The 12,849-nt window shown below is 36.9% G+C and overlaps 1 protein-coding gene across 3 annotated transcripts in view; it reads left to right on the top strand.

Annotated features, from left to right (window-relative positions):
• Positions 1-12,849, top strand: part of PAK2 (p21 (RAC1) activated kinase 2) — a 99,577-nt gene that overhangs the window by 47,711 nt on the left and 39,017 nt on the right. For all 3 annotated transcript variants that reach the window (XM_086400468.1, XM_086400456.1, XM_086400465.1), the window contains exon 2: positions 3,388-3,595. In XM_086400468.1, the coding sequence (XP_086256594.1) occupies positions 3,409-3,595 (187 nt within the window). In that variant the 5' untranslated portion in view covers positions 3,388-3,408. The remainder of the gene's footprint in view (positions 1-3,387; positions 3,596-12,849) is intronic.

Below are 12,849 nucleotides of genomic sequence, written 5' to 3'. Positions count from 1 at the left end.
TTTGGGTTTATCTGATTTTTTTCCCCCATGATTAGACTGAAATTACGGGTTTGGGGAAGAATACCAGATGTGAATTGTGCTCCCCATCACATTAGCTCAGGAGATGAGTGATATCCTTGTGACTTATCACTGGTGATCTTAACCTTGATCCCATGGTTAATGTCAGATTTTTCCACTGTGTTATTTTCTCCTTTCCACACTCTATTCTTTGGAAATGAGTCACTAAGTCTAGCCTACACTCAGGTGGAGCAGGAGGTTAAGTTCTAACTCCTAGAAGGGAATGTATCTCTATATGTGTTACCTGGAATTCTTTTGTAAGGAAGATTTGCCCCTCCCCCATTTTATTTATGTATTCAGGTTTTTGTGTCTATATGAATGATGTATATTGATTTTATACTTTGGATTATAATCTGATATTAGTTTATTGATTTTATTGCACCAAACATTCCAGTATTCTAGTATTCTGGGAACTCTTTCTTATGCCCTTTTGACATATGCCCTCATCCTTTATAAATACTTCGTTATCTTTTGACAGTATAAGATACAGTAGACTCATCTTGTATAATGTTTTCCCTGTCTAGGTCTAGAACCAGCCATTTCTCCAAGAAACTCTGAAGCACAGCTTAGACCTAAGGTCACACACTTAAGTAAACGGTAGAACTAGGATTCCAACCAAAGCAGTCTGATTCCACACTTAGGCTCATAACCATACTCCCAGAGAGCACGCAGCGGAAGGCACACTGTCAGTTTTCAGTCATGTTCCATTTATGAGCCAGTCTTAAGGATAGAAGTTGTAGTCAGTTTACAGTTGGTAATTATTGTGCTCAGTTTTATATTTTTTATAAATGTAAAAAATACATTTTTTAACCACAGCTATGATGATTATAATCAAGTTTGAAAACTACTTCTTAATCACAGATGGCCACTGTTAATGTTTTGGTGCATTTTCTTCTATAAATGCATGCAACTGGATTTTGGAGTTTTGTTATATTATCCTGGGTTTTAAATTTAACTTTTGTAAGTAGGAGCAATTCACAGTGTAATCAAAATCTCAGTGTGTAGTTTCCATATTGTAACTAATGATTAAGATAAAAGCAGGCTTGTTGTTCAGTCACCAAGTTATGTCCGATTTTTCATGACTCCATGGACCACAGCACACCAGGCTTCCCTGTCCCTCACCATCTCCCGGAGTTTGCCCAAGTTCATGTGCATTGAGTTGGTGATGCCATCCAGCCATCTCATCCTCCGTAGTCCCCTTTTCCTGTCCTCAATCTTTCCCAACATTCAGGGTCTTTTCCAATGAGTCACCTGTTTGCATCTGGTGGCCAAAGTATTGGAACTTCAGCTTCAGCATCAGTCCTTCCAATGAATATTTGGGGTTGATTTCCTTTAAGATTGGCTGGTTTGACCAATACAGTATACTAATGCATATATATGGAATTTAGAAAGGTGATAATGATGCCCCTATATGCGAGACAGCAAAAGAGACACGGATGTTAAGAACAGTCTTTTGGACTCTGTGGGAGAAGGCGAGGGTGGGGTGATTTGAGAGGGTAGCATTGAAATGTGTATATTATCATATGTGAAGTGGATCGCTGGTCGAGGTTTGGTGCATGAGACAGGGTGCTCAGGGATGGTGCACTGGGATGACCCTGGGGCATGGATGGGGAGGGGGGAGGGGGGTTCTGGATGGTGAACACATGTGTGCCTATGGCTGATTCATGTCAATGTATGGCAAAAGCCAGTACAATATTGTAATTAGCCTCCAATTAATAAATTAATTAATTAAAAAGAAAAAAAAAAGATTGGCTAGTTTGATCTCCTTGCTGTCCAAGGGATTCTTAAGAGTCTTTTCCAGCACCATAGTTCGAAAACATCAATTCTTCAATACTCTGCCTTTTTTGTATAAAAAGGCAAAAAAAAGGATTAATCTGTTTTGTCTTAATGTTTGGTCACATCAAAGCTGAACATCTGTCTTGGTTTATCAATTCATCAAGTAATCCACAGGATGTGACTAGTTTGGTTTGGAAGAATCATCTGACTGTATGTTATCTACACTGCCTTCTTAGATAGCGATCACCCTCATTTCTTTGATCACCAGGAGTTGAATTTCACTTCAGACAGTCTTTCTCTTTTCTCCACCTGGTTACCTCCATAAATGTTTATTTTCCCCTTTACCTTCTTTCTCTTTTGTAGGCTGAAAAATAACTGTTATATGACATATAAATTATACAGTAGTGCTTTGACCTACTCCTGTCAAGGAAAACAAAAGCTATAAAATTTGGAGTGGAATTAGGTATAATTCTTCATCCCTCAATTCTTCTCAAATGATATCTACTTTTCTTCACATACTAGCATTTTAGACTAAAATTTTTTTTTAATTATTTTTAATTTTATCTAAAACCAGTTGCATTCTTTTCATTGTGCACATACAAAGTTTTGTTGGCTTACATGTATCAAGTTGTGTTATTTTCAAATTAGGATCTAACTGCCAATCAAAGTCTTATTTAGGAGGATATTGTGTTATTTCCTAGTGGTACAGTTTGGTATCAGAACTCATAAGTTAGGCATCTCTTCTCTTTTACTGCTGATTTTAAATGTGTGTAATCTACTTTTCTTAAAAGACATAAAATAGATGTGTATAAGTATATGTGAACAAAGTTGACATTTCCACTTTATTAGCCATGTGGATAAGGAGAGTAACTTGATGGCCTGGACAGGGCATCATAGGCTGACAGAACCTTGGGGTTTGGCCAAACTCTGGATTTACTTTTGTCAGTGTTTCCTGACTTGCAGAGGCCTAACGTATGTAGTTAGATGTTCAAATTTTCAGAGAAACCACATACTGTTCCAGTGGCATGTTCTGGTACTTTACCAAAGTTTGTATGGGGGTTAAATTGTAATCACAAGGCTAGTGAACATGAATCAGATTTGGAGGCTATTTGTTGGTATTTATTAATTAATAGCAAGTGTTCTGTCTGCTCTGGAAGTGAACCTGTCAGAGACATATATCCTGTTATTGCCTGGTCAGAACATAGTCTTCTTGGAATTTTTTTTTTAAGACTCCATGTTATCTGTCTGTTCATTGGAATACTTAACTTACTATTCAGTTGATATTCTCTGATATGTCAGTGTCATCATGCTTTCCAAAAATTATCTTAGTCCTCTTTTTAACAGGATATGACTTTTCAAAGATCTCTTAGCTCCCCGTTTACCAACTTTGTTAGGGGAGATTGCCTGATTGCAGCCAATTTCATCCTTGTTTTATAACTTTAAATGGATAACTTTTTTTAATTTAAAATTGAGGAGGGGATTCTTACTGTCTTGTGTTTGTCCATACTATTTTTTACCTTGCTGTTAACTGTATTTTTTGCCTGTCTGTTTCAGGCCGTATCATAATTCCGAATCATGTCTGATAACGGAGAACTGGAAGACAAGCCTCCGGCGCCCCCAGTGCGAATGAGCAGTACTATTTTTAGCACTGGAGGCAAAGACCCTTTATCAGCCAATCACAGTTTGAAACCTTTGCCTTCCGTTCCAGAGGAAAAAAAGCCCAGGAATAAAATCATCTCTATATTTTCAAGCACAGAGAAAGGTAAGTAGCTACTGTGGTTTCAAGAGTCTCAGTTACTGTGTTTTGGTTTTGATGTTTTTTTAATTAAATATAATAAGCTGATATCTTTTATGGTGCAAATGATAAACATACAATTGATGGTAGTAAATGGGCACTATTAGGAAGGCTAGTTTGGGACTTCCCTGGAGGTCCAGTGGTTAGGACTGTGCACTTTCACTGCTGAAGGCCAAGTTCACCTGGCTGGGGAACTGAGATTCTGCAAGCCACGCTGTGCACTCAAAAAAAGAAAGAGAGGTTAGTTTATTTTAAACTGTAATAGAAAAGAATAAAACGAAAGTTGTTGCTCATCCTGCTTGTTCAGTTCAGTTCAGTTCAGTTCAGTCGCTCAGTCGTGTCCGACTCTTTGTTAGGTCCAGTGAATTTCTGTTCTCTCCTTCGTTTTCTAAGACTTGGACCATAGTTCATGGCTTCCCAGCTTTAATGCAAATCATGATATTTGAGAAAGACTTAATAGAAGAATGGAAGTATAGAGTCTACAGTCTCCTGTCTCCAATCTCAGGAGGTAGCTTTGGTTTGGAATTAAGAGTTTTTCTGACTTTTGAGTAGTACTGATAATGTCTTTTTATCATGTATTCTATAACACCCTCAGATTCTTCTGGGCACCACTCAGTAATCAACATACTAATAAATCTCCCATAAACAAGAGTTTAGTCCAATGTTTCTCTTCCTCAGTAAGGTTGACATTTGGGAACAAAATAATGCTTTGTTGCAGGGGTGTGCCTGGCGCACTGTAGAATGTTAAGCACTATTCCTAGCTTTTATGTGTTAGATGTTAGAAGTAGCACCTCCTACCCAGTAGTAAAAACTGAAAATTTCTCCAGACATTGCTAGATTCCCCAATGGGGCAAAGGGCCTCCAGTTGAGAACCACTGGTCTAGTCACGCAAAATGGGATAAAGGGTGTAAATTGTCTACATAAGTTGAATTCACTATTTTTGTTTTGGTGTCAAACTAAGGAAATAACTTTCGGTTTTCAGAGCTTTATGGATTTTAGAATTTGGAGAGGGGGGATTCTCAGGTGACGGTAGGTGGTAAAGGGTGGCCTTCCAGGTGGTAAAGAACCCACCTGCCAATGCAGGAGACATAAGAGACATGCGTTTGATCCCTGGGTCATGAAGATACCCTGGACGAGGGCACAGCAACCTACTCTAGTATTCTTGCCTGGAGAATCCCATGAACAGAGGAGCTTGGGAGGCTGCAGTCCATGGGGTCACACAGAGTTAGATATGACTGAAGCGACTTAGCATGCATGCAGGGATTATGAACTGGTAATGGATTGTAGAATCAAGGTTAGAGATTACTTTATTGTACTAAGCATGGCAGTATGACACTGACAGCTAATAAAGTGGATGTAAATATATTTTTCCACTTGTATGTGTAAGTTTACATGGAGAGGTAAAACAGTGCTTTGTGTATAATAATAAATACATTTAATTTGAGTTGAAAATACATAAGCAGTGAAAATTGGAATGAGATGATATAGTTAATATGGAATCAAGTCTTAGAGAATTTAGATGCACAGGCAGGATATAATTGTTGAACAGTTGGAAAACTTCATTTTAATGTATATCTCTAAATTTCCTCTTATTTTTAAGATTTCATGGGTGTTTGTAACTGAAAAGACTCTTGGAGGTATGCTTTTAAAATTAATTTAGCAGAAGTGGTAGCATGTGGATTTGGCATGTTTGAGAATGAAATATGTACATACTTAGACTGAGTGAAGTACAAGTTAAAGGGGGAAATTGGGAAATGAACCAAAAAGAAAGCATGAGAAGAGGCAGAAAGAGTAGATGTATTGGAGAGCACTGAATCTTCCATGGTAGTACGTCAGTAAGAAAAATCTAAAAATGGCACTGGAAACACAGTATTTATAATTAAAGAGGTTAGAAAAAAAATGTATGGAGGTTAGTACCAGAAGAAATTGCTCAAAGGGTGGAAATTACTTGCCTGTGGAGAGCAGAATACAAAATTGGGGTAGAATGCTCACAATAGGTTAGAAGGTACTTGGGGACAGCCTTGGAAAGGGGAAAAGAAGAGTACAGAATGAAAGAGAAAGTGTGGACAGTCCAGCATTTTGGGTAAATGGTAGCGTGGTAGGGCTTGTGAGCAAACTGAACATGCATTTACATAAATGCAACAGAGCATTTCATCAAAAACCAGTTGAAGCAGTCTTCACGAGCTCACCTGGACATCAGTTTTGGTTTTGCTTTTAACTTTTTTAATACCTCAGATAATTCTGATGTGCATCTAATGTTAAAAACCACTGCAGTAGTGGGTTATGAAATACATATAGTGAATGACACTAAGTGAAATGGAGTATAAATGGAGTTATTGCAAAAGTTGCACGAAACTTTTCAGTTGTGTGTTCATTGAGTCAGGATGTAAAATGTATTGATTGGTGTGGGTCCTGGCCAAAGATTTAAAGATTTAGCAGTAAAATTGCTGGGTTAAAGGGTATGTGTTCCTGTGTTTGACTTAATTATGTTTAACAAATTACTTTCTAAAGTTTTGGTTTTTTTTTTTAAATGTTCTTTCTCACAGAACACATATGTTCCATTGTTGAACATCTTTGCAGATTCTTGTATTATGGGATTTGATTTTTGCCAATTTGGGAGGTGTGCAGTGGTATCTCATTGTGGTTTTAATCTGGATTTCCCTGATGACTTGGGAAATTGTCTGTCCTATGTTAATTTACTACTCATTTGTGTTTTCTATGACGTACCTTTTAGTCCAGATTTCTGTTGTTTCTCTTAAACATTCATTATAGTCTATATACTAACCTTTCATCAACTGTGTGTTATTAAATATAGTTTTCCAGGTTGCAAACTGCCTTTTCACCCTTTCAGTGGTATCTTATGAATATAGATTATTAATTTTGGTGTAGTTAAATCGATCAATTCATTTTTTAACTTTGTGTTTTAAGAAATTTTTGCCATACTAGAGGTGATATTTTAATAGGTTTTAAAAAAAAGTTTTACAATTTAAACTTTTAACTATCTGGATTTGATTTTTCTGTCCCTGTAAAGGGAGATCTGTTTTCACTTTTTTTTTTTAACCCAGTGTCCCAGATCATTTATTGAAATTTTTATCATTTCCGCACTGACCTGTAGTATTAGCCATTATCTGTCAGCTTTCCATGCCAGTATCTGTTTCTGTGTTTTCTTCTGTTTATTGAATTGACTCATTTGTCTGTACCTACACTAATACTATATAATCATTACAGTTTATAGTTCTTAATACCTTATAGAGCGAATCTGGTACCAGGTGGTTCTTCAGGATCTTTTGACTCTTCTGTATAAATTTTACACTTTGCTTATCATGTACTTTAAAAAATAAAAACAAAACCTGTTGATGCTTGGATTAGAATTGCCTTAAATTTATAAAGCAAGTTGGTGAGAGTTGCTTTCAACTTTGTAGTTGAGAGTAGAACATCTAGAGTCGCTGGTGTAGCCCATTTACAGGGAGATATTTAGGAGTGTGTAATTTTCAGTTAGACTGAGAGAAAAAAAGAGGAAATGTTGGAAGGGTAGGGTGCGCTTTGATTCCTCCTACTCTTGGGGCTCTTCTCCCTTTCCAGCTCAGCCTCCCAGGAAGCTAACACCTCTGGCAGGGCCTTGAGGGATTGGAATGAGGGTTAGAAATGTGGATATGTATGCACTTTCATGCTTGTGTGAATACAGAAATCTATCTGCAGTTGCATTCTCCTGCCTGCAGCCTCTCTCTAGTTTTATGCTAATTGCTTTTCATCTTTGGGCATTCCTTGCAGATTTTGTTCCATGATGAACATGGTGTAGGAGGGGAGAGCTACAATATATGCTTGGTCTATCATATTGAAACAGAAGGATACAAGGGAAAAAACTGTTTTTATTTTTAAAAATTACAGTGACCTTAAGATCTTTGCCAGCTCTAATATAAAGCCTGATCTAGAGATATTAATTTTATTTTACTCAAACTTACATCCCTTATTGTTGTCCTTACTAAACAGACAGCTAATATTTTTATATAAAAAGGACTTTAAAGTATCTTCAGTTATTCATTATTGGTTTTAATCAATGTCACTGCAAAAATTAAGAAAATTAGAAATTATACATTTTGTATAACAACTTGACTGAAGAAATCTTTTTTTCATATCCCTGCTAATTTTCATAACTCACTTTGTGAGTTATCAGAGACTCCTTGATAAGCAAGGCAGATGGTGTCCCTGCCATGATGGTACCCCTGCCATGATGGTACTCATAAAAAACTACAACATATAATTACAAACTGTGGAAAGTGATAATCAGGATAGAATAAAATGTCATTTCTGGGAAGGCTTCCTAAAGAAGTGATGTTACAGCTGATGACTAAAGGATGAGTAAGTGAAAATAGGAGAATTTGGGTAATTAAAAACTGTGTCCTATGCTTAGAAAAGCGTTTCAGTGGCCCAGCACATTTGTGGAGCTGAATACAGTCAAATGTGATTTGAAAGCAGAGAAGAAGAGAAAATAATAGCATGGTGTATGCTGGAAACTCAGATAGCAGAAGAGGCTAAAGAGGTAAGCAGGGAGCAGGTCATAAAGGGCCTTGTAATCCATGCTACAGAGCTCACATTTTACCCTGTTTCCTGGGGAACCATTACAGAAGTTTAAACAGGAGAAAGACCTGGTCACATTTCTGTCTTACATAGGCAAGACTAGTAGTGTCTAGAAAATAGATTTTGTTGGAGGTCTAACACTGAAGTTGGAGACTAGTTAGGAGGATTTTGCAGTAGTCCAGGTGAGAAATAGGCTTAACAAGTCGAGTAGTTTTGATAATGAAAATGGCAATGAGCCATCGTCTTTGCTTATCTTTAAAAACTCTATTCATTTAGCTAGTGTTGAGTGGTATGTGTGTTTATAAACTAAAGCAATTTTCATGTCTAATTATTCAACCTATATGCACTTTCACCTCTAGTTGATTTTGAAGATGAGAGGCTTAGAAGTGTAAATATTCTTTCTGGTCTAAAGATGTAATTCTGAGATTAGTAATAGTAGTCCATACGCCTCTGCCTGTTGCGTAGAGAATACTCTTCTACTTGATGGTACAAGTTAGGTCACCAGTTTGAAGTTGTTCTGGATCAAAAGAACAAAGGGGTAATCACTGATTCTGTTAAATAGAAAAGTCTTCCTTTTAAAGAAATGGAGGATTTTTTAGTTTTAGACTCTAGCCCAAATGTAGCCTATAAGGTGTTGCCTCTTAGGATGTGGTAGTAGCATACTTAGGATCTTCTGTGCAGTACATCACTTGGGGTTCCCACCTCTTAGCTGAAGGATGCTGCCTGCCTGTTTGTTTTACTGTCTCATGAAGTTGAAAAATAGCTCCAAGAATCTTTTTTTCTCCAGTACACTCCAGTAAGATGTGCACTTTCATTAAAAGAAGTTTCTTTCCCTGGTCCATTACTTCCCATCAAGTGACCCAGTTGCTGGGTGGATGTCCTGCAGATAGATGATTGTGGGTTTTCTTGTTGTTGGTCCTGTAGATCTTGGATTCCAGAGTTATAAAACAGTGATTCTGTTTACATAGAAATAACCTTCCAGCATATTGTTTGACTTGAAACATGCTTCAGTATCTTTTTCTTTTAGATAACTTTTTAATATTCTTTTTTTCTCCTATTAGAACTACTAACATACAGGGAGTGTTTATGTGTATGTGTTATATTAAAACCAATTAAACAGATGTTTAAGGTATTGTGCTTTTAAGTTCTGCTTAATCATTTTCACTCCTTTCCTGAAATTCATTAGTCTGTACTCCTAATATTAATATATAAGAAACTTTATATTAATTATCTCTAAATTTTTCAGCATTCCCAAGTTGAAAAATACTTTAAAGGTGCTAAGTCTGACTCAGTTTAGGAATTCACCCCTGAACCAATATAATTGGCTGGAAGTGTGTGGGATACTAGGGCTGATGTGGCTTGAATAAATGCCTACCTTCGACCAGTCATCTGTAATCAGGATCATATGAGAAAATAGCATTTTTCTCAACTACATACACATCAGAAGTGGAATGCTGAGCAGATTTTTTAAAAAGAAGAAACAAATATTTTTATAAAGTGCAAAAAAATTGTGTGTTTTTCTGTCCACAATTCACAGCCATATAAAAAGTCAACTGTTGGGACTTCCTTGGTGGTCCAGTAGATAAGACTCCACACTCCTGATATAGGAGGCCTGGGTTCAATCCCTGGTCAGAGAACTAAGATCCCTCATACCATAAATAAGTCTGTGTGCTGCAGCAGAGACCCAGCGCAGCCAAAATAAATAATAATAATTTTAAAAGTCAACTCTTAGTTTATAGTTGATTAAAAAATAATTTCCTCCTATATGCAGGATGCCAGGTTAGAAGTCGAAGGGCATAAATCAAAAAGTAGAGAGCATGACCTGAGATTATCCACTGCCTAGTAGAAATGAGCAATATAACTGTGCGTTTCAGTAAAGGTAGTATAATTCATATTAGACTTAACGGTTGCATTTCCCTCTGGTCCTTTGCACAGCCAATATGCCCTGTCCTCCTACCATAGCCTATTAGGAGAATCTTCTGGTAAAACATGGCAGATTGACCACATGCACCTATTTACTGTCCCTCCCCAGACATGACTAAAATGAGAGTAAAAAAAAGAATTATTTTTTCTATCACAAGGGCAAAGAGAATGAGAGAGGAGACGGTAGTATACAAGAGATTTAATACATATTTGGAAGAGTAAAGTGGAGAAGCACTAACTGACTAAGCAGAACAGAGGAAGACATTAATCCTAAGCATTTGTAGAAGGGAATGTTTATAAGAAGTGAACCAGTTCCCTTTGTAGAAATCTCAGAAGCTCAGGATTTAGAGGTACACAGTGGTGTGTGTAGGGGAGTGGGGGTTTGTGTAATACATAGGGTGAAAATGGAGAATAAGTTGATTATCTATTGGGTTGGCTGATATCTATGGGGTTAGTTTGGTTTTTTTCTGTACAGTGGCTTTACTGGTGCTTAGTGACCTCTAACTTCATTTGAAACAGTTTTCTTGGATTGTATTGTGACAGCTGTCACATCAGCATGCATTTAAAAAAACTTTTCAAGGGCTTAGCTGGTAGTCCAGTGGTTAAGAGTTTCCCTGCCAATGCAGGGAACACAGATTCCATCCCTGGTCCAGGAAGATCTCACATGCCTCGGCAACTAAGCCCGTGTGCCACAACTACTGAGCCAGTGCTCTAGAGCCTGCGAGCCACAACTGCTGAAGTCTGCACACCTAGAGCCTGTGCTCCCCCACAAGAGAAGCCAGCACAGCGAGAAGCCTGCACACAGCAACAAAGACCCAGTTCAGTAAATAAGTAAATTATTAAAAATAAGTAAATAAGTAAATTATTAAAAAATTTTTTTAAAAACCTTATCAAAATTGGTGAATTTTTATGTAGCCATTTTAATATTGAAAATGGAAAGAAAAAAGCAACATTTTTGGCATATTATGCTTTATTATGTAAAGAAAGGTAAAAATGCAACTGAAATGCAAAAATTAGATTTGTATAGTATATGGAGAAGGTGCTATGACTCATCAAACATGTCAAAAGTGGTTTGCGAAGCTTCATCCTGGAGATTTTTTCCCTGGACAATCATCCGTGGTCCTATAGACCAGTTGAAGTTTTTAGTGATCAAATTGAGATATTAATTGAGAACAGTCAACATTGCATCTTATGGGAGATAGCCAACATATTCAAAATATCCAAATCAAGTGTTGAAAATCATTTGCACCAGCTTGGCTATGTTACTTGCTTTGATGTTTGGGTTCTATGTAAGTTAAGTGAAATGAACCTTCTTGACCATATTTCTGCATGCAATTCTCTACTTAAACATAATAAAAGCATTTCATTTTTAAAATAAGTTGTGAAAGTGGATATTGTACAAGAGTGTGAAATGGAAGATTGTGGGACAAGCAAAATGAACTACCACCAGCCACACCAGAGGCTGGTCTTCATTCAAAGAAGGTGATATTGTGTATATGGTGGGATTAGAAGGGAGTCCTCTATTATGAGCTCCTTCTGGAAAACCAAATTACTAAATCCAACAAATATTGCTCCCAATTAGACCAACTGAAAGAAGCATTCGATGAAAAGTGTCCAGAGTTAGTCAACAGAAAATGCATAATCTTCCATCTGGGTAACAAAATCCCATGTTTCTTTGATGAGCATACAAAAACTGTTGAAGCTTGGCTGGGAAGTTCTGTTTCATCGTCTGTGTTCACCACTCATTGTACCTTCCGATGTCCCATTTCTTTCAGTCTTTGCAAAATTCTCTTAATTGAAAAGATTTTCAATTCCCTGGAATATTATAAAGGTACCTGGATCAGTTCTTTGCTCAAAAAGATAAAAAAGTTTTGGGAAGATGAAATTATGAAGTTACCAGAAAAATAGCAGAAAGTAGTAGAACTAAATGGTGAATTTTTTGAATACACTGTTCAATAAAGTTCTTGGTGGAAGTGAAAAACGTGTCTTTTATTTTTACTTAAAAAAAAACCAAAGGAACATTTTGACCAACCAACATATAGGATGTTTTGAAGGCCCTCAGGGCCCCTTCTTTATTCCACAGTCATGAACTCCATCCTCTGGAAGAACAGAAAACAAAATGATATATACATTTATTTGAGGAGAATTAAATCTGAGAGGCTCCTTATTGTCAGAGGAGTCAGAAAGAGGTATAGAATGAAAAAAGCAGATTCAGGAAAGGTAACATACTGAACTCTTCTTCTGCCCTGCTTTTAGAGCACTTGTACTTTGAGTCAAAGCCCTCAGACAGAGACTGAAAGATTTTTCTCTGGATAAACAGAATGTCCTGGGGAAAATATTTTGGATACTCTGCACACATCTTTAATGAAAACGCTTACTTATCTCCAAGTTAACTTTTTAAATACTTTTTGTGCAAAGGATCAGTAGCTATCTTAACCCAGTTCTCTCTGACATCTAATGAGTCACGATGGGCCCGTATCTTTATCTCCTTTTCCTTAGGCCTCAGGAAGTTCCTTCTGCCCCTGTGTTTTGCTTAGAAGAGGACAGTTTTTAAAGCTATAAAAAACCCTTAATATAAGAGTTCAAAACAACAGGGGATAAAACAGGAATGTAGAAGAAACAGCCAGGGAAAGAACCCAGCCTATACACACACAAACTATATGATCTTCAAAGAGAAAAAGTGCATCCGCAAAATGGGAAAAGTATTCTCAGATAAAAAA

This window comes from Bos grunniens, chromosome 1 (genome assembly GCF_055505025.1).
Source record: "Bos grunniens cultivar Pamir isolate PY7600 chromosome 1, Bosgru_T2T1.0, whole genome shotgun sequence".
Taxonomy (NCBI): Eukaryota; Metazoa; Chordata; class Mammalia; order Artiodactyla; family Bovidae; genus Bos; species Bos grunniens.
Note: the sequence above shows the minus strand (reverse complement) of the source record. Positions and strands in the feature narration are given on the sequence as shown.